The 23,534-nt window shown below is 36.0% G+C and overlaps 1 protein-coding gene across 1 annotated transcript in view; it reads right to left on the bottom strand.

Moving 5' to 3' along the window:
• Positions 1 to 4,257: 4,257 nt before the first annotated feature.
• The window catches only part of LOC141429135 (uncharacterized), a 33,677-nt gene continuing 14,400 nt past the window's right edge, over positions 4,258 to 23,534 (bottom strand). The window contains exons 2-4 of the mRNA XM_074089369.1: positions 16,777 to 16,884; positions 13,862 to 13,969; positions 4,258 to 7,959 (exon numbers count right to left, since the gene is read on the bottom strand). Of these exons, the coding sequence (XP_073945470.1) occupies positions 7,814 to 7,959; positions 13,862 to 13,969; positions 16,777 to 16,792 (270 nt within the window). The 5' untranslated portion in view covers positions 16,793 to 16,884 and the 3' untranslated portion in view covers positions 4,258 to 7,813. The remainder of the gene's footprint in view (positions 7,960 to 13,861; positions 13,970 to 16,776; positions 16,885 to 23,534) is intronic.

The raw sequence follows: 23,534 nt of genomic DNA, 5'->3' as shown, positions 1-23,534 counted from the left end.
GGCAATGTCAACGTTGTCGACTTTGGTAAGCTTGCGTCGTTTGGTCGCTTGGCGCGAAAATACCAGAGGTCCCGGGAGAGAAGCTATAAATAGAGGTGACACAAAAAGGGCGGGAGCCAGATGGATTAGATTTCGTAAGAGTCAACATCGTTAATTTTGCTAGTCGGGGGGTTTAGTTTCTGTGCGCCATTTTGTTAACAAATTAGAGTCAATAGTATCGGATAATTTTATCATTAATTTTAATTGGGATTTGCTTTTATTTAATTTATAAATTAATTTTAATTTACAAGAAATATGAGTATTTCTTCAGGAAGTAAAGTGTCGGGGTCTTGATCATTAATCTGCGGAATAATGATTAACTCTCTGGTTTTTTAATTATTTGTGAAATATCTAGTGCTGATTTTCATTCGGAAAATCTTTGTGTGAGGGGATCTTTGCGGTCTTGTGGCGGTGAAGTCCCTTATTTGTTCTTGTAGTGTGGAGTGATCGTTTTATAGCGTTTCATTTCAGCCTACGTATATTTTGTACTAACCCATAACTTTTCTGTGTTTTTCCCAACTTAATGGAAATGACTTTGGTTCCTCCATAACGTACCTTGGTTGAGCTTTAAGTCCGTTTATATCGTCTGATACCTAACGGTGACAACAGTAGATGATATAGGCTTCCACTTCCTGAAGCTGTGGCGGCTTCAGCGACAAATACTGTCGTACCAGCCACCAGTGGATTCTGTTTGTCTTTTGTAACGACTAAGTAGCGCTCGTCGAAGTGAATGCGTGTCTTGTTGACGCTTGGTTGTACTTAAGAAACTCAGAATTCCTGTCCCCTATTTATTTACGTATTTATGCACAACGTTAGGTATTCTGCTGTTCCGCGGGGCTCTCCGTCATAGGACTTTCCTTCGGAAAGTGGGAGCTCAGCACCATTTAGGGACCGATAGGGCTTTAGGTATACACACCATCATTGTTGATAGGAGATTAGAAGAAATTCATTGCACCGTGAATTTCTACATTACACTAAATGTACATGTGGATTAATTCTCTAGTTTTGCTAATCACAGACAGAGAGTAGGGGCCTCAGGCAAGCTTAAAGTACAATTGTAGGATTTATTAGGGCTATATATTAGATGTTCATAGGGCTTAGAAAAGAGTAAAGTTTCCTTACACGGGAAAAGGTACTATTTTAACTCACCACGCAATTAGCACCTATTGCCTATTGCGTACGCAAAGCAAATTACTTCGAATTATACTATCTAAATAAGGGAATACGACTTTGCAGGCACAGTGATTTAATATTCCGTTACACATGGTAGGTAAATAACTAAACCGTTATTCCAGGTAGGTACACATTAATTATTAACCTAAGCTTTAAGTCCCTTTACCGTGTATAACTCGTTGATTTACGACAAGTCTTTGAGATACTGCTTAACCGGGGGTCTAAATAATAAATTATAATTAAATTTAAGCGAAGTTTCCTGACTTTACACACATTTTAAAGTTAAACTGGTAGTAGAAATGCGCAGTTTTGGAAATGAAAACAAAGTTACCAAGCGGAAACGATTTAGGAACATTAATGTTCTAATGATGAATTGCCTATCATGTCACGAAGCTATTGTTCTAACATTGTGAGGTTCTGTACAAGAAATGGCAAAAACGGAACCCTTAATAAGCAAGCAGGAGGCAACTGCTAACACTGAGGCACTTCACTGCAATGAGGAACATATTGTACTTTTATTACCTATAAGATTGCTAGCTGTTGCCCGCGACTCCGTCCGCGTATAATTCGTATATCGCTATCCAGCGGGAACTATGCAATTTTCCGATATCATTCAATTTTCCCAATAAAAACTATCCTATATCTTCTCCCCCGGGACTCAAACTATCAGTCGGTATAATACCGAATTTCATCCAAATTGGTTCAATGGTTCGGACGTGATGACGTAACAAACAAACAAACAGACTCACAAACTTTAATATTTATAATATTATTGGGACTAGCTGTTGCCCGCAACTTCGTCTGTGTTATGCGGGAGCTTACAGATAGAGCGCGCGAGTTGAATGCAGACGGGGCCTGAGGTGAAGAGCGGGAGCCTCTCCCCCCGCTGTCCACACGCCTCGCCTCAGTCGCCTTTAGTGTAGTGCTGACCTTGATAGCTTTTGTACACATATTGATCGCGTTAAAACTCATATTGCATCCTGTATTTTTTTTTGTTTTTAATGATGACAGCAGGGCTACTACGAAACTCGAAACTCGAAGTTCGTGTCGTGCGGTCCCTCTGCAGGGCTACTACGAAACTCGAAACTCGAAGTTCGTTTCGTACCGTCTCTCTCGCTCTCGTATTAAATAGTGTAAGTGTCAGAGGGACCGCACAACACGAACTTCGAGTTTCGAGTTTCGGAGTTGGCCTTCTGACACGAACTATTTAATACGAGAGCGAGAGGGACGGTACGATACACAATGTCTCTTATTTTCCTCTCTTCTCTTATTTATGTTTTTACTGTGTTTTTGTTGTGATGTAGTGTGTTTTTCTTGTCAATAAATGTTGTGAGTTTGAGTTTGATACGAACTTCGAGCCTGCTGACCTGAGTCCGTTTCCGTTTTTATTTTTTGTTGACGGTTTAATCAAGTTACATCCATCGTGTTGAGTCACGTTGCGACTATGATGGATGAAATAAATAAAAGGTTAGGTGCTAAGTCCTGTTTATATGTATACATAATTATGTGTTTAAAGCGTGAAAGTTAAAAAAATAACAATAAAACGTGAAAATTAAAATAATATTTATTCTATAAAGTTATCGACATACAGTCACGATCGTTAATTTGGGACCCACTTAAGATCGAATATCTGTCATTTTGTATTTTGTATGACAATTCAAAGGACTTTTCCACGAAATGGGTCCTAAATTAACGATCGTGATCGCCCTTCTGCATGTCGATAAATTCGTCATCATTAATTCTAATAAGGTCGCAACACTATCGCATTCCTGAGCTCTGCATTCAACTCGCACGCTATCTGTAGCTTCCTCTAGAGATTGGTAAATCCGGATCTGAAGATTCAAAAGAGTCAGATCCTAGCGGATCGAACCTATTGACTCCTTTCAAATCTTATCGAGTCCGAGGAGTTACTAACTCCGAACCGACCTATTGGATCGAGCGACTCGCGATCAGCGATTCAGCACTCACTTCACTTTCGTTCAATCACGTCGGATCGGATCGGATATGTGCCGTCCCGCTCACGCTAATAGCATTCATTACAAAGACAGGTAGCTGAATCCAATTCAGAATTCAATTAGAAGCCGTTAGGTTTCGCCAGAGTAAGTATATCCGAAGTACTCAAGATTCAAAAGTTACGGATTCGGACGAATCGGTAGGTTCAATACCTCTAGACGAACCGATCTCGGCCATAGACAAATTAATAATCACTAGAAGAACCGGAGTAAGCAAAGGAGTCGTAGTCAATAAGCATTAGTTAGATAGAGCTATTTAGTAGTCATATCCATTAGGAGGCATTACCATGTCACTTTCCTCAGAACAAACAGCAGTACAAGTTTAGTATAGATAGCGAACGCGAAGTACTTTCCGTTTCACTTGGCAGATACTCTATTACTGTCTGCCCTCCCCTACAGATCACATTTCACTACCGTTTCTCGTGAAATTTTGTGGGCAGGCTTGATGATAATACGATTTTTTTTGTTGATTCCGTTATTGGAAAAAACCATTTGGGCTGTGCACGAAGAACATTTATTCAGTTTTAAGCTATGCAAAGACAAATTTGCGAGTTTCAGCTTGCAGAGCCTTTCGTAAGGAAACTCGAGGCGTTCCGCATTGAATGTTAACATTTAAAATGTTCTTGAATAATGCCACTCTAGGATGGCGTTTCAGTATTAACCATCCAACCGGCGAAGGAAAAATTTACTAGCCAGACTAATCACATCATGGGGTTCTAAGAGTGTCGGATAACAAAGGGTTCCCATAGTTTTTGTTTCTATCTGTCTCCTTTCGTGGAGAGACACAAGCCTTGCGCTGTATACCGTTCATTAGCTAGATTTGCTTTGACAATCCCTTCTAACTAGCTACTCTGTATTTAGCGCCGGCATTATTTTAACTAGGTATAAGATACAGCGGAGAATGTTAATTCATGCCATTTGTTTAAGCCGTGGTTACATAACTACTCGCATGCTAAATTTCAAACCTAAAGATAATTCGCAGAACAAACTGAAGGTAAAATAGTAAACAAACATAAGGTTTCCAATTATTTATTTCTTTCTAGAAAAACAATTCACGATAATACATTGGTCATGATAATACATATTTATTCAATTAATGTTTACCTTGTTATTTAAATACATTCGTTTAATTAGCTTATATAATTTTCATTTATTTGTATAATTTTCAAGGTAAATTTGGCACTGTAATTTTTTACATAGGTAACTTTTTTCTTAGCGGTTGCTTGTTGCAATATTCTCATTAGAGCGGCACACGACACACACGACATCGCAAAGTAATTTCGATAAAATTAAATCTTTTAAAATTTTCTTGTAATATTTCATTCGAACATCAAATTGACTAATGATAACCTAACCTAACCAAAAAGTTGGAAAACCAACGACTTTGACACTTCAAAGTTCAATATCTCAAAAACGGCTAAACCGATTTTGATGAAACATGTCTCAGAGCCATCGCTAGAAAACCTGATTTCAAATAAAAAATACCGCATTCAAATCGGTCCACCCGTTTAAGAGCTACGGTGCCACAGACACACACACACACACACACACACACACACACACACACACACACACACACACACAGACAAACAGACACACATAGCGGTCAAACTTATAACACCCCTCTTTTTGCGTCGGGACACAGAATAGATAATAGGTTAAAAAATTAACACAGCAGGTTATGTTTTTATAGGGTTCATTTTATTCAAAACGCGTGTGGGAATTAATAATAAATATATTATATTCAATTAGTCGTTGAATGTGAGTCTACTTCGTAATCCATAATATCGTTTGTCCTAAAATCAAATGCCGTAACACTTTTGCCATAAACACTTTTGACATATCATACTTTTGCCATAATGATCATTTGCCATAATTACGCATGCCCTAATACTCTAAATCCCTATATTTCTACTAATATATTAAGACATAAAACTCACGAGTACTTAATAATATTATAATCCATAATATTAAATGGCATAACACTTATTAACACTTGTTGGCAAACAGCGACTTGCGAGCCAGAAAAGTAGATTAGTTTAGAACTGCATGAGACCCCAACAGTGACGAACCGGTACCAGAAAAGTAAGTTAGGTTAGGTTAGAACTGCGACTCCTACAGAAACGATCCGCAGCCAGAAAAGTCGGTTAGGTTAGAATTGCGAATAAATATTAGGACAAAAAATATTATTATATTTACATTATGGCAAACGTTAATATGTCAGAAGATCATTATGACAAAAGTTTTGGATTTTTAAACTAGTGTAAATAAGCATTAGGATGTTCAATATTAGGACAAAATATATTATGGCATTTACATTATGGAAAACGTTATTATGGCAAAAGATCATTATGACAAAAGTTGTCATTGATTTTGAAGTTAGGGCTTCATAGGAAATTAGGATCATGGATCATGGATGCCAATAGAGACCCGTTGAATGTGTATATTATGTCATCTTAGTTTTATTGAAAAAAATACAAGTTCCACGGAAGTCGGTGAACTCGAAGTTAAATTAACCCATTGCTAACCATAATCGGTATAAAATAATAAGAAGGTAATTAACTATTATGTATGTACTTAATAGTTGTTGTTTTATAAGTTTACTATTGAATTAGGTATGAAATTGGTTAATCATTCACGAACATGCCGAGGAAAGAAAGAAACGCTGAAAGAGATTCATAATATACTTAGGTAGTGTAAAAATTAGTACCTAAGTGTGAGCATTTCAATAGAGTATGGTAGATTTAAATTTCTTTTGGTTAAAACTATTTCTATACATTTTGTGATTCCTGTATATTGTGAATGCCTCTTTAAGTGTGACGTGGGTATTTATAACAAAGTATTTATGAATAGATTATACTATACTTATTGCTTTCTGAAAAAAAAACATAATAAACATATTAAGTCCGGTAATTATATGACATTCATAAATGGATCGTCAGGTAAAAATTACAATATAAAATTAGAATTAAATAAAGAAAATATAATAACAATAATGAACAATAAGTGAAAATGTAGGTACGTAATTAAAGCTAGGTATTACTTTAACAACGTATTACATTACTTAAATGAGTACAATGTCTCACAATTTTATTGATGAATATTACCTGCTTTTCGCAGTCGGAATATATCAGTTCTAAGGATAAACCAGAACTCGTAATGTGTCTAAATATAGTAATGTTTGTTTACCCATTGTTTAAAAATAATCGAAATCACAGTACCTTTTGTGTCCCACGTCATACAGAATTATATATGTACACACAAACATTGGAGTTAATCCACAAACAACAAAAGTATATGGATACTTTTTGGATTACCAGTTAATAATAGAGGACCCTTTCCAAGTATTATTGTTGGTCAGGCTATTATTCGCGCGTCAGGGGGGCTACTACGAAATTCGAAGATCGGAGATTATATCGTACCGTCCCTCTCACTCTCGTATTAAATAATATTAGCGTCAGTGGGACGGCACGATACGAACTTCGATTTTCTAATTACGTACGTAGTAGCCCCTCTGAGGCGGACTCGGCCAGCAGCCGCGGACCGCCGCTCCCGCTACGCAATATGCCGCCGCCATTATTTTTATCCTCTACTTTTACTCCAGATTACCTATTTGAACAGAATTCAGTGGAGCACTTACTTAGTGAAATAAAAAAATTCGGTATTCTCTATCACAGTTAACAACTCCAACTTACCACAATTTCTGAATTCAATAATTTGTCTGGACAATCCTGAGAACGTTTTAATCGCGTCATACCACTAAACTTTAGTGGAAAGAGACTAGACTAGTTTCTTAAGGCAATTTCTCGTCTAGACATAGTTTCTGTCCGTGACAGATACTAAAGCTACTTGTCAATATTTTAATCAATCTAATCTATCCCAAGATTTTCAATCAGTTCACGTCTAACATTTACTAAATAGGTTGTCAATAATAAATGTTATTTACAGGACATTTGACTTTTATCTACATAATTTGAATCACCTGTTTCGTTAAAATAGTTCCACTTACGCTATACGTAGGTACATAGAGACATCATCAAAATAAATAAATAATCTAATACCCGAGAAGTGTTTACGTCACCAAAATGTACCTAGCATGAGAATAATAAAAACAAGTAGAAAATTGACACTCCTTGTGGAATATCCTTACAGATTGTGACCATTACAATTGTTTATTTGGCTGAAAAGTGTACTAAATATTATAAGTGCTATCGGTAAAAATATTTTTTAAAACTTAAAATGTACACATCACCAGTTCGCCAGTAAAATAAAGGAGTGACAAAATACAATAATATTTATTATTCTCATAACTGTAGGTACGTTAACATTAACATATTATTAAGTACCTACCATTTGGCACAAAATTTCAGACCGAACAATCACGCGTTGATATACACTTCCTCGCTATCTTTGATCGGGTAGTCTTTAGGCGGTAGTTTAAAGCTGTTTCTGAGATAGGAGAATCGGTGGAAGTTGTAGAAGTACTCTTTTCCATCAGGGGAGTACTGAGGGTAGAGAGTGTAAGGGGGAAATTCCAGGTCTGCCAGGGAGTCCGCAAGGGCGTGCCGTGCGAACTCCTGTTTATATCGTCATGACTGCTCCCTGTAGGCTTGCCGCTTCGCACACTTCTCTCGTAAGATGTAGCAAAGGGCAATCCCTATGAGTACTGCTATCGCTATCGCCATGCTTATGCTGATCCAGATAATCTCTTCATTTATACCGCTTGTAGACTTACCTGAAAAATAAAACTAAGATAAGTTATAAAAGATAAATACTTACAGACAAAGTGCACACAGTGTGTATTAGCACCTTGATATAATATTTTGTATGGCTGTAATAAACATTACTAGATAGCAGTATTACGTCAGATAGTTATTTGCAATTTATATTTATTTGATTCAAAACAACTACAAATCTGATATTGCAGTTATCCGAAAATTAATCTAGTTTACCTAACCGGTTGTATTGTTACAATACCTACTAACCGGTTAGGGACAGTACCTAACCGGTTAGTATAACCTATTACCTAATTAATGTTTAATGATGTCAGTATGGGGGAGGCCTATGTCCAACAGTGGACGCCCTATGCTGATATGATGATGATGTTGATGTTGTCAGTCAACCACCTCATTTTTCAGTACCGCGACTCCCTTTACAGGTTGTAATTGTTTTGCGACGCCCTTATGAAAAAAACAGACGTTATTTAGCTCCAGATTCTCGTGCCGAAACCTATGTGTACCAACTATCTCGCGACGTCCCGATGCGGCGTGACGCACAGTTTGGGAGCTCCTGAACTACCTTATTGACAAAATACCGTGCCCTTAGTGTAAGTCTTCGGTTACAAAATACGTCTCGATCGCGTTCGCGTTAAAACCTCAATTTATATGGAAATACGAACAGCGCCTCTAGCGGAACGTTTGCGATGTTCGTGTTTCCATACAAATTTAGATTTTAACGTGAAAGCGATCGTGACGTATTTTGTAATCGAAAACTTACACTAGGAGCACTAATCGAACGACAACATTGTAGAACAAAAACAAATATGAACTGCTACTATCTGGTATCTATTAGAATACATACGACTTAGATCTATCTATTAGACTACATACGATATTAGACGACATACAACTGAAGATTCGGTATTTTTGGTAGGTATTGTACCAATCTAGTAAATACTCCTTAATCACTAGATTGAGAAATCTGTTCTCTAAGCTTTATCAAGGCCTTACTACCCTGTGTACCCTGGGCATACCTTTTTAGTCCTTAACCCTTGCTCAAATGTTTTTGTAGAGGTATTTTTTACTTCGAAATTTTCGCTTGTAACGGCAATCATAAAATTTGTTAACGCTTGCTAAAGCTTTTTTAATGAATGGTATTTAGGGGTTGTTTTTACCGCGCCTGTTAAAATTGAGTAAAATAAAAGTATATTGACTCACGGCTCTATTCCTTCCATTACGAAGGAAGGTTTTTAAATACAAGTACGAAAAAGTAACTATAAATGAAATAAATTAAAGATTCTGTTACTGATGGTTGATGGAGGTAAAGCTAATTTAAATGATAATGGAGCATTTGCAAATGTAATAATGGGAATCACGTTCATTATTTGGTGCTTGTTGAGCTAATTGATTTTCGGTTACGGATTATCATTTTTGTGTATGAATATAACACGTTCATGGTCACTGTATGTATAAGTACTAAAGAGTATCCGAAAAATCAGGCGGCAGGCCCAATATAAAGAGAGGAGAGGAGAGGAGAGGAGGCGGAGGATATGAGGTTGTGATCCCGTTCATTTTACCTAAACAAAAACATGGCCATTATTGATTAGATGTACATACCTACACTAAACCAAATTGATTCCTGGTAAATAATTATGTTTTCACCTCAGCACCTCAAACAGGCAGGTTTTGCTATGAAAAATCTCCGTGAGACAAAGTAGCTTTTTAATTATTATTTTTTAAATGCTGAGGATAGTGCTGGGTCCACTCACTGAATGCCAAATATTTGAACTTGACTTTGATCTGTCACTTTCACTTCAATAGGAAAAAAGCGAGAGTTAGGATCAAATCGATAATAAGTTCGATTTTCAAATTCTGTAGCCCTAAAAAGAAACAAATAAACGTTCGGATACACATATTTCAACCGCAAAATTACAAAACGTCTGTATTAAGTAGGTATATAGAGCATTATTAGAGGGATTTATTATAGCACTTATTGCTCGAAGCTTGTACGGTGCTCTTCTCAAATGAAATGAAAAATGAAATGAAACTACAAAGTTAAATTAGAAAACAAAACGAGCATAAATGAACGAATATCCCGTTCAATTTTACTTTTTTCTTAGTTTTTTTTTTTTACTTTTTAATTAAGAAGCATTAGACCAACCTAATAAAAAAATACTGTGTTGACCTTTAGCATAAAAATATGTCAATAATTAATTAATTATAATAAGGACAAATTAAAGAACAAAAACACGAGCTGAAATTAAAAAAAAACATAGTGAATTATATGACAGCCAAATATTTCCGAAATGTTACAATTTTCCCACTCTTTTAATAAAGTATGCAACCTCGTTGTACGAAAGCCGCTGCTCTTGTTTTTTTTTAATAAATTCGTTCCGTCTACTGCCTATCTCTTAAAGTTGGATCAAATATTTGTCAAATTGAATGAATTTGAAAGTAATCTATATATATTCATGTTTCAAGCAATAAAAATCCAAATAAAATCATATTTAAAGGTTTATTTTTATACTGGATACTTTTTCCTTCCATGTTCAAAACCTGTCTACTTACCGGTGACTTTTGATCGTTGTCTGGCATTATTAAGTGACTTTTTAAAGATATAATGGCGACTGTATGAATCATTTTCGACAAAAAGTTTTAAATATGATTATGTAAGTAGGTACTATATTTATTTCTTAACAATCGAATTATATTTTAAAGTTTTTGATATTTTTTGTCTTCTAAATATATGTGGTTTTGTTTTAACCTTTAATTTAAATGATAAATGTTCTCGCTGCTCAGGTGAAAAGTTTTTTTGCATCTCGTGTGTTTGAAATCCCTCGCTAATCTCATGATTCTAACCTAGAATCACTCGCTATCGCTCGTGATTCAATTGTAGAATCCTTCGCTTACTCGGGATTCAAAATCAACACTCGCACCAAAAAACGACTTTGCTCTCTTGTTGCACAAATAACTATTTCACCTCAGCACCTCAAACAGGCAGGTTTTGCTATGAGAAATCAGTGAGCTAAATCGCATTTTGCTCACTCCGTGAGACAAAGTAACTTTTTTTTTTAATGCTTAGTACAGTGTTGGGTCTACCTACTTACTGAATTCCAAATATTTGAACTTTACTTTGATCTGTCATTTCACTTCAACGCGAAAAAAGCGAGAGATAGGATCAAATTTGTTAATTACAATCTTAAATTAAATTTTTGGTATTAAAAATATATCGAAATATTTCCAAAATGTAAATTTTCCCGATCTTTTAATAAAGTATGCAGCCTCGTTGCACGAAAGCCGCTTCTCTTGTTTTTTTTTTATAAAAGAATTCCGTATACTGCCTCTACAGTTGGAATAAATATTTGTTAAATTTAATGAATTTTTAACAAATCTATTTATGTTTATGTAATAGAAATCTTAATAAAATTCATATTTAAAGGTTTAATAACATTTATAATAAATTATACGTTTATTGTTCAACCTTTTTAATTACCCCAAGATGAGGCTTTTTGCAGTATTAAAAAATAAGTGTGACATCAGGACAAGAAGTTCTCAAATGCACGTTGCATGTTATGAGTATGAGATTTGTATTGTAGCTACTGGACACTTTTTTATGGTTTTAAATGTGATTATTATATTTGATTCTTAATAATCGGATTCTATTTAAAAAAAAAAAGTGTTTGTTTTGTAAACAGGTAGGTATATGTGGTTTTATTCTTATGTTCCATTTAAATTATGTTCTCGCTGCTGAGGTGAAAAATTGTATGTGTCACACGAGACCAAAGTTTTATTGCATCTCGTGTATTTGAATCCCTTGCTGCTCTCAGGATTCTAACCTAGAATCAATCGCTGACGCTCGTGATTATAGAATTCTTCACTTACTCGGGATTCAAAATCAACACTCGCAACAAAAAACAACTTTGCTCTCTTGTTGCACAAATAACTATTGTCTTTAACAAAGGTTATCGAACAACAAGAACAGCATGATGGCAAAGTCACTTCTAGTGTTCTGGGCTTTCTAGAAATCAAATTGGTCAACTGTACATTACATAGGAAGCTCTCACAGTCGTCTCAGCGTAATTCATGAATTAAATATTTCCCAACCAGTGCAAAACCAAGCGAATAACATCTGAGTTGAGTTTAGTAGGTAATCGCTTCGTTAAGCTGTTTTTATTATAGAGCTGCGCTGTGGTCCGAGGATAGGTTTCATTGGTTCCTGAAAAACAAATTCCTCGCATCGCATCCTTGCAAATCTTTGCTGGAAACTCAACCTAATGGTGTAAATTGGTTAATAAATAAAAGGCATTCCTAAAATTTCAATATTGCGTAAAATGTCCGCTTTCATAAAACAAGATCTTAAGGTTTTCGTCCCCGAACTTTGAAATTATAATCTTACATTTTTTTTATCTTCGAAACTGTCCCCAGCTACAAAATTTGCGCTTGAAAAATTACCTCGTTCCGAACTCGTTGGAACACTGATGTTTAATGTTCGAGAAACTTGCGAATTCATATATTCATTTTGTGTAAAAGTGTGTAGTTAGGAAACTAGGCACGTAACCGTGTATACTTAGGGTTTTCCGGTGTACGTACACGTACAGTTTCATATTTTAGCGGTTCAATTTTGCTGAGTGCACGACGGTACAATTTTAGATAGAAAATAAAACTTTGTTTTCGGGAAGTGGTCACACTTGTACTTACACACGTCTTACTTACATTAGGGACAAGGTGTATCCTAGTAACTAGCCTTAGGTACCTACACAATATTTTAAAGGAATACTTATAATGATTTTTTTTTTCTATTTTTAACTCACTTTTATTAGGCTCACTTGTAAAGTTGTAACTATCTATGTATGCATGTATGTATAGCTTTTCTTTATATATATGTAGGTTCGAATCTCTACAGATGTGACGGAATGTTGGAATTAAATTTTCACTCACTTTTTAAGTGTTGTATTGACACTATATTTGGCAATTATGTTTAAGTAGTTCTGATGAGATAATACAATATGATACCATCGTGCTGAACTAGTGACGGAGCGAGCCGGAAGCGCTAGACACTGAAATCCAAGCAACAACAACATAACTTAGCCGTGTTTGAGCTTGTATGTATTTAATAGTCTTAAGGGGACATTTTTGCAGGTGGTAGGACCTTGTGCAAGGTCCGCCCGGATTGCTACCACCATCTTGCTCGTTAATCCTGCCGTGAAGCAGCAGTGCTTGCACTGTTGTGTTTCGGCGTGGAGAGTAAGACAGCCGGTGAAATTACTGGCACTTGAGGTATCCCATCTTAGGCCTCTAGGTTGGCAACGCATCTGCAATACCCCTGGTGTTGCAGATGTTTATGGGCGGTGGTGATCTCTTACCATCAGGAGACCCACTTGCTCGTTTTCCATCCAGTCAAATAAAAATAAATAAAATAAATAAATTCATTTCCTGCTGAGAAACTATTTGAATGTCCGCTTTTTTGGTATCGAACCATACATAACTATCCAGTTACTTGTTAATGGGCTTCTGTCAAACGTAGCATTAGACGTAATGGAGCGCTCCAAGAGAATGGGTGATGGATTTTTCTAGCAAAATCCAATTTCACACTTAGGGTAAGATCCTAGATAACTATTTCCAGTGATGTTTCCAAGTCACATAAAAGATTAAATAAATAAAAATAAATATCATGGAACATTTAACACCAATTGACCTAATTAATATTTTTAATTGATTATTGAATGCATGTACGTTACCAAGATTTCAATTATATATTTATACACATATATATACGTCTTATGCCAGTAGCCATAAGGTTGATATACACATATACATATATATTTGACGCTATAAGGCTAAATTATATAGATATATACCCTCGACTGTATATTAAGGTTTTGAGTTACTTAATTAACACCTCGTATTTATTTCACACACCGCTCATTTTGTTGGAGTAGCCGCCGACCTTGCCGGCCACGCGCGCCGACACACCGGCGCCGCCCGCTACCACCAACACCACCGCGCCCGCTCGCGCGCTCGCGCCGCCTGCCAAAACAAAATCCCTCTCAACATCATCATCATCATCAGCATCATTAGCTGGAAGATGGCCAATGGTAACCAAAGGCCACAGAACGCCACAGTGAACGACAGCCTGCCACCTGTAGCTACTGCTTAAATCATAAAAAAATATTTGGATAAAAACATGGCATCCATTTTGATGCTGGAGAAAATTCGTTTCACGCGCTTTTTTCACAATATGAGATTTAATTTATACACTTATTTAATATGACTTTACTCTTAGTAAAATGGTCGCTCTCTCGCTCGCTTAGGTAACCTAAAAATTTCACTTTTGGTAGGTACTTACGAGTTTTTTTGCTGACTAATCTACTTGCATAGTCATTTAACCTACACTATTTACACTAAATTGCAAGTCAATCCCAATACTCGTTTTGAGTTTAATATGGTTCGTTGTTATAAGTAATTATAACGAAATATTCACAAGATTCGTCTAACTTTGTGCACCTCTAAATTGCTTATAAAATCTCTGGCTACAAAATTTGCACTAAGCACGTTTCACGGTTCACGTAATGTTAAATATATAAAATCTTTAAGTAAGTAGGTAGGTACCTACGTGCTTAAACATTTCAAAATAAAACAAGTAAAAGCTCGTCGAGCTTCCTCACAGAGATTCATGAAATTTTCTTCAAATTTGTGAGAAGACGTTAAGATGAATGTCCATAGTGACGTAAGCAGAAGCTTAGTTTATACACAGGGTAATGTTTGGATCAATTTGTCTTTGGGATAGATTAATGCCTACGTGCGCTTCCGACGAGTAAGCATATAGTATCGTGTCTTAAATTTCATAAGCCGAGAGCTACATATTTCATCGGGTAGGTACCTATGTACTCGTATAGTGCAAATGGGCGTAGCATTGAATAATTCCACCTATTTATCTGACAAATACATATAGCCAATTTCCATTTTTTTCTCCAAATATTTGAAATAAAACCAATATCAAAATGATCAAATAATTCCCTACAAAAGTAAACGTAGTGCAGGCGCCGCGGTATTTACGCATGCGATCAGCAGATTTGCACTATCTATGACGATTTGTTACCGAATTTTGATCATATCCAGTTCTCAACGTATGTCCCATGAGATTTTAGAATAATTTTCTGTAAAAATAATTACAAGACCACCACTTTTCAATTAAACAAGTTTCGAAGTCACGAAGCAATATTCAGTAACTGGCGGGACATGCCCAGAATGTAAGTGGCGTCACGCTCAAACGTTACCCTGTGGCGTCGTAGGGCGCTTCTGTAATCGTTATGGATAGCCATTTACTGATATTACTCAATGCCGATCGGTGGAGGTTTAAGACTGGTTAAATGAAGCTTTTGAGCCGTCTGCTTTTCTTAAGTACCATTTAACCAAGTTACAGTTATGGTGGTGTGGACATTATGCTGTGTCCGTGGATTAAGTGTCTAATTTTACCCTAGAGTAAGACAGCCTGTAAAATTGTTGGTCTAATTTTACCCTATAGGCTACTGCACTCCTAATAAAATATACTCAAACATAAGGGGCTGTTACACCATAATACTGGCATTCTAACCATCAATTTGGGTGGTGAAAAGCGGTAATCTATTATAATGAATATAGTATTTAATTTACTCTAGTTTGCATGCTACAATAGTGTGCACTATTTCTGCAAATAAATGACTTATGGATCCTCTGTTGTAGGTGCCCGTCGGTGGTGTGCTTTCTTACCATTAGGCGTTTGCAAATTCAAATTCCAAATGATTTATTCAGTAGGCCGCAATGGCACTTTTACACGAGCGCTTTCGGAAAGACATCATTGCCAAGAAGAATGCGCCGCAGAAACTTGGCAGAAAGTCATTTTTTCATAAAAAATAATTACAAATAATACTTAAAAACTATATTACACAATTAAGAAAAAAAAATTAATAATATTGCAACCCTATGTAGTGAAAAAATCGTCTTCAATACCTACCCACTTTCTATTTATATTTTTAAACAGGTACTCAAACATTAAGGGGCTGTTTCACCATCCATTAATTAGTGTTAACTGACGGTTAAATGAGACGGCATCACATATAACCGTCACTTAACACTAATTAATGGGTGGTGAAACAGCCCCTAAATCTATTATAATTAGTGATATAATCGGTATTGTACAAAAGTTCCTAACTTTCCACTTACTTTCCCACTAATATTATAAATGCGAAAGTTTGTGTCTGTTTATTTGTTTGTTACTTCATCACGTCTGAACCATAGAACCGATTTAGATGAAATTCGGTATACAGATAGTTTGAGTCCCGGAGAAGGACATAGGGTAGTTTAATCCCGGAAAATTGCATGGTTCCCGCGGGATAGCGATAAGTAAACGAGTTCTACGCAGACGTAGTCGCGGGTAACGGCCAGTGTATAGTATAGTACCTATACCTTATATGTAGAAGCTTTAAATCCAAAGATTCAGGGCCAAACAACAACAACTATTGTACAAATGAGGCAGCTAAGCTTATTTCCGTCAGGACAAGACTTTGGCCGAAGTCTGAAGGCACCAAATTCCAACTCAACGTTAGAAAATTGAGCAGGCAATTTCTTTGAAAGTTTGAGTTGCTGAGAAAAGATAATAAATAATATGCTGTTAAATTTTAATATATTAAATCCTCGGTAGATCTAGGTAACCAGATAGGTATGCTGGTAAAATTCTTGTTCTGTTTAAAACTATGTATCAACCATTTTTCCTCAGGAAAAGGAAGATTGATATCTTTATAATTTATAACATTAAATAAACAAATAAATACATACTTACTACAAAAACTACTTACTTATTACGATCCTCATCTTGAAAAATATTGGTCACTTCTTTAAAACCAAGTGTTCGACGAATCTGTCCTTCATACGCTGTCCAGTATTTTCTTTCTCATGACTGCCATCTGTAACAAAATATAATTACGATTCCAAGTACTGATTCGAGTAAAGAGCAAAATAAAACGAAACCCTGTACATTTACGAATTCATCTTTATGTTATGTCATCATAAAATGAAATTGAACACTGGAAAAGTACACGTTTCCGGGATAACGTAGGTATTTTTTAGCAACCGTAACGTGATCCGGAAATACAAATATAATAAAGGAGAGCTCAACCTTTGTCATAAATTACACAGTTACTGTGAAATCTCATATTTTGCAGGCAAAAGAAGCATGAGATCGCAATTCACGCTTTACCAGATTTTCGCTTGAACATGATAAGTACGTGTTGAGAATATATGGGTTAAAGTTGCTTCGTGAAGTGAAGGCTAATGTTTTATAGACTCAAGGTAGCTGAGCATAACTATATTTTCTGGTAAATTGAAAAGTAAAATACAGAAATTACCTAGCCGTTCCTTAATTAAATTTAAAATTGACTTTTAAACGCAATACAATAAAGTCGACGTGAAATTTTAGCTAGGTACCGTATTATTCGATCGTGAAAACTTCTGAAACTCGTTTCAAATTACTTTACTCCTACACGAACGGCAATCTTTTAGGAGCAAATTCACTGTCGCTCTTTGATCGCTCACACGTAAAATTTGTGAACTGAATATTACGAATACTTATAATGAAGCATTAAAAAGTGTTCAAATGAACGACTTGCGACATAATATCTAATTCGCTATTGCTTTTATTTATCTTTTAAAAGATATTGTAACATTTAATATCGTTACCTAATTGTAATATTTCTACTTGTTAAATACATGTAAGATACCTTCAAATATTTTAGCTTTACGTAAATTAAAAAACTCTCAATCAGGAAGTCTATAAAATCAAAGAAGTAACCTACGTTGGAAATACATAACTGCTAAAATCATAACTCGTCCTTTTCACTTTGCCCTTGTTGAATAAAACAAGCATTGTTTAACTCCGCCACTGTTTTGCCTATACCCACCCATGTCATGACAAAAATATAATATCGAATCTCATTTTTTGTTACTTTATTTATGTACAGCTATTGCTCGACGTACCACTTTCAGATTCTGTTAGAGCATTACGATGTTGCCTATTTTTTTCCATCTAATGTATTTTTATGTGTAAATAAATGTTTTTTCTTTCTTTCTCTCTCTCTCTCTCTCTCTCTCTCTCTCTCTATTGTAATGCTGTGGATATTCCCGTTCATTCATTGTTAGATTTGTTTATTCGTCGAAAAAAGGGAAGCTAAGGCAAAATACATTCTTTGACTGCGTCCATTTATTTTCCTCGAATACTAAATTAAGATTGGTTTTTGGAGTTGAAGTAAAAAATACAAAAAGACTCCAAAAACAAATCTTAATTTGATTGCTTTAACGACATCTCTTGTCCGGCTGAGCGGTTAGTTCCAATGGAGTGCTGAAAGTTTCTCGATGAGGGCTACAGCATAGATGTCACTAGTGTTGCTGCTTAAGTGACTAAATAAGAACCAAACAAGCTGAGATATGTGGTGCATAGGAGAAATTCGAGTCTGTATTCCTGTCCAGTAGTGGTGTAGCGGTATAGCACGCGGCACGGAATGCCGAGGGCCTGGATTCGATTCCCAGCGCTGGTCTCTTTTTCTGTTTTTTTTGTGTATCAATGTTTCAGTTTGTGTTTTCGATTCGAATACTAAAATCTGGCAATCGCTGGGACAATGGCGGATGAGGATTTGCTAAGCAAACGACACATCGTCATTTTACCAGTGCTTCATCACTCCTTACAATAAAATAGTACTTCGTATTTCCTCACCGCTTTGTTAATACTTAGTGATTTTATTTTTTGTGGTAGTTGGCACCCGAAAATGTTCTCTATGACTGCAAATAACACCGTTGGCGGTGTGTCGGCCAGGTGTCTTAAAATAACCGCAATTTATAAAAAAACATAGTCAAACTAGCCCAACCATCTGCTGATTTATTCCGGAATAATTTGAAGACATCCTACATAGTGGCTGTCAAACGCGAGTGTCGAATTTGTTCATATAACATTCTACTACTCATTTCTCATTGGGCTGGTTACCCATCCGTAAATCAGCTTAAATGTTATAGATGTCTATGGGCAGCGGTGATTGTTTTCCAACAGGTGACCCGCCTGCTCGTTCATCCCATATCATATAAAAATATCTACTCTCTCTTCTGTTCTATTTCATTTACCCATTCTATATACATATATATATATTATACCTACTCGTATTACTGGCTGAGATAAATCTACATAACTATAATTTGTGATTTTACTTTCAGTAGCATATCTAAAATGTCAAACCTAAAAATCAAAAACATAGACCTGATAGGTACTGCACAAACCTCCCATCTTTTAACAAGAACTGAATGGAGTGAATAATCAAACAAATGGCAAGCATTACTAACAGGAAAGCCAAGCCAGATTAACCGCTGTACAATTGATCTCTAAAGCAATAAAAATGAAATCAGGTGGGAATCGGCATTAAGTCGGCCTACAGCCGACCTGATTTTCAACAAAGGTTCTGCCTATGTTTATGTAGCGAGGTAGCTCCCAACGTTAGTCCCTTGCAAATTGGTTGAACATTTTTTGTCATTGATATTCAGTAGGTTACGCCTGAAGAAAATAAACAAACGCGGCTTATAAGACTCTTTCTTATTCGCCTAGCCAATATTGTAGATACCAAGCACGCAAGCAAGCACTTATTTATCCTACTAATATTATAAATGTGAAAGTTTGTGAGTGAGTGAGTATGTTTGTTACTTTTTCACGCTTAAACGGCTGGACGGATTTGAATGAAATTTGGCGGAAAGTTAGTTTATAACCTGGATTAAAACATAGGATACTTTTTATCCCGATATTCCCACGGGATAGGGATAAAATCTCGAAATAACACCGCTAGGCTTAGAGTCATGAAATTTGGTATGTAGGTAGTTGGAAGTCTGGAATAAACATAGGTGACTTTTTGACCGATATTCTTACGGGATACCTAGGGATAAAATCTTGAAATAACAACCGCTGAGCTTTGAGCAATGAAATTTAGTATTGTAGGTAGCTGGACCTCTGGAATAACACATAGGCTACTTTTTATTCCGATATTCCCACGGGATAGGGATAAAATCTCGAAATAACAACCGCTGGGTTTAGAATCATGAACATTGGTATGTAGGTAACTGGACATCTGGAATAACACTTAAGTGACTTTTTGACCCGATATTCCCACGGGATAACAAGGGATAAAATCTCGAAATAACAACCACTGGGCTTAGAGCCATGAATTTTTGGTATATAGGTAGCTGGACCTCTGGAATAACACATAGGCTATTTTTTATTCCGATATTCCCACGGGATAGGGATAAAATCTCGAAATAACAACCGCTGGGCTTAGAGGCATGAAATTTGGTATGTAGGTAGCCGGACGTCTGGAATAACACATACGCTACTTTTTATCCCGATATTTTCACGGGATAGTTTTGTAACCAAGGGACCCCATACATCCGTGTATTATTGTTATTATTATTTTGTAATTTTTTCTTGAATTGTATACTTACTGTAGTTTTTAAGTATTTTATTTGTACTTATTTTATTTTGAAAAAATGACTTTCTGCCAAGCTTCTTGCGGCGCATTCTTCTTGGCAATGATGGTCTTTCCAAAGTGCTGGTATTTAAAAAATCACGTGTAAAAGTGCCCATTGCGGCCTATTTACTGAATAAATTATATGAATTTGAATTTGGATAGGGAAAATTTTGAAATTTTAGCACTGGGTTTAGAGTCTTGAATTTTTGTACAGTTATTCACAACACAACCTCAATGAAGACCACGATATATATTTGGAATTTCCAGGGGAATTTTGTAAAATCCCGAAAATTTCAATTGCAACTACCAGACCGAATAGTTTACGCGTGCGAAGCCGCGGGTAAAAGCTAGTTTTGTATAAAAGTATTTGCTTACGGGAGGGACACAAAATTAAAACAAACTACTATCCACATATTTTCGAGCTTATTTATACGATAACAAATAGAAAAAAAAACGTGCATACAGTACAGTCACTAGCACCAATTTCTGACACAACAAGCGTGCATAAATATCAGATACGACTCATTTCTTGGGTCGGAAGAACGTGTCAGATATTTTTACACGCTCTGCTGTGGCAGATATTAATACTGGTGACTGTACCTGGCGATAAAGATTGCACATCGGTCTTCGGAAAAAGACAATTGGCTGTTCACGGCGATTTCCGAACACTGGCAACCGTCCATCAAGCATCGTATTTATTAAGTGACGTTTTATATCAAATAAATACTGCTCCTTTATGGACTTAATTAGTTTACGTCAAATTAGCTGCTACTAGAAAAAGGATATTTCCTTTTTTTTCCTAAAGATGCCATCGTACAATTTAAAGTTTTGGAGAGTTTCAACAACTCTTCATTACATATATTTATATGCAAATGCGCCCGTACTCTATTGCACCTGTACAACGACTAACAAGCGTCACGTAAGTAGTATGTGACAACGCTCTACGAAGCCGAAAATAGCAGAGTCTCTTTCCAAAGACCGATGTGCAATCTTTGGTGTACTGCCTTTTCGGCGAAATATGTTTCCAAATATGGCAAACCATTCGTTGGCATAACTTTACTTCGCATTTTTCATATTTCGCAACATTTTTATATTGCAAAATTTTACTTCATCACACTTTTATGTGGCAAATAATTATGTAGCAAATGATTGGCTTAGGCAAATAACAAATTGTCAAATAACATTTGGCCAATTTTTATATTGCAAAGTTTGACTTCAAAATTTGAGCGAGCGAGCGAAGCGAGCGAGCAAGACGGTTCGAAGCAGAAGCGACTTGGATAGTTTAGGTTCAGAAGGCTCAGGCCGGAGCGAAGCGGATCGTAGCTCCCGCCTTAGCCTTCGATGTTAGGTTTTTTTTTATAGCAGCCAGGATAACTGCCACTAGGAAAGTAGGTTGGATGCCATTCAATATGTTGCTAAGTTAAGGTATGCCAACCAAATACATTTGACCAAAACATAAATGACATCTTAAAAAACCCCAGTTAATAATTTGCATAATAATAATTTATCAAATGATTAGTTGGGAAATGACATCAGTGCGAAATGTTAAGTTGGGAAATAATATTTCGCCTAAATAAAAATATGGGACAAATAGTTTGGGAGCTAATAATTTGCTAAATAATTTTCGCCGAAACATTAGTAAACCGCAATCTTTATGGCCGGGTACTGTACCTATGGGTTGCCTATCACTAAGTGATCCTGATCGTAATCACCGCTGCTTAAATAAGTAGACAAACGCAATACAACATAATAAGTAATAGTACGCAATACCAAAAGTTCACCAAATGCGTTGTCCACCTAGTTAGGAAGATTAAATATTTTTGCTTTGAATGTCTTCTAAGCTTAAGAGATATTTACCACTTCACCACAGATAAAAAGTAAATTAATGCTGTTGCTCAACATATAGATCAAATAATTCATTTTTCTATACTAAAAAAAAACTAACTAAAAATTATTTCTGTGCATCCATGTCTCAGTTTGTATTTTCGATAACTAAAAATTAAAAACATTGGTAGTTTAAAAACAAAGCAAAAATAAAATCCTTGGTTTTTTTTTCAGACAATCTCAATTATAAGCAAGAAACTCTCCTGGTTGATCAGATTCAACCGGCTAAAACGGGGCGGAGGTGCGTGGGCGAGTGACTGACGCAAAACCACGCACCGTAATGGGCCAGTCACGTAGCAATCAGCATGTTTTTACACAGTAGGGTTGGATAATGGAAGCCATTCAGTTTATATGGACCCTAGGGACCCTAGGATGTTGCGATGAGATGGCATAATTTCTATTTTTAGGGTACCTATCCTTAGTACTGACACAGAGTACATATATAATGCACATATATAAGGTACTGATAACATAAATCAATTAAAGACGCAAGTGTTTGCAAGAACAGTACCCAGAGCAGAGCGATGTATCTACGTACAGTCACCAGCATTAATATCTGCCACAGCGGAGCGTGCAAAAATATCTGACACGTCCTTCCGGCCCTAGAAATAGAGTCGTATCAGATATTTATGCACACTTGTTGCGTCAGATATTGGTGCTGGTGACTGTACGAGTATTAGGAGAAACAAATATTTTCGTGGTATTTATCCAGGAAGAAAAGTTTTATATGCGTAAAATTGGATAATATATAAGCAAGCTAGAAATAAAATCACCATCCCAGTCTACATACGGCCCACTGCTGGGCACAGGCCTAGCAAAAAATATAACTTAGGTATTCATTGATAAATAAAAATAAAAGGTTATTTAAATTATCATTAAATAGCTAAGTTTAAATGATCTAAGACCTGAGTTATTAGTTAGTTCATTATTTTGAAAGTGCCGAAAAGCGCGAACGAGGGTTAAAATCAACATGGTCACTGCTCCTATTTTTAGTATGATTATTTTACTTCAATTGCACCGAACGAATGTAACATAATGTACACACACACACACACACACACACACACACACACACAGTCGGCAAAAGTGGAACCATTATTCTTATATCACATACGTACCTACTGTCTCGTCAAAGAACCATTAGATTAAGAGCAAAGAAGTTAATTTAATTTTAAATC

Source organism: Choristoneura fumiferana, chromosome 6 (genome assembly GCF_025370935.1).
Source record: "Choristoneura fumiferana chromosome 6, NRCan_CFum_1, whole genome shotgun sequence".
NCBI classification, from domain to species: Eukaryota; Metazoa; Arthropoda; class Insecta; order Lepidoptera; family Tortricidae; genus Choristoneura; species Choristoneura fumiferana.
This window is presented reverse-complemented; position numbering and strand designations above follow the sequence as displayed.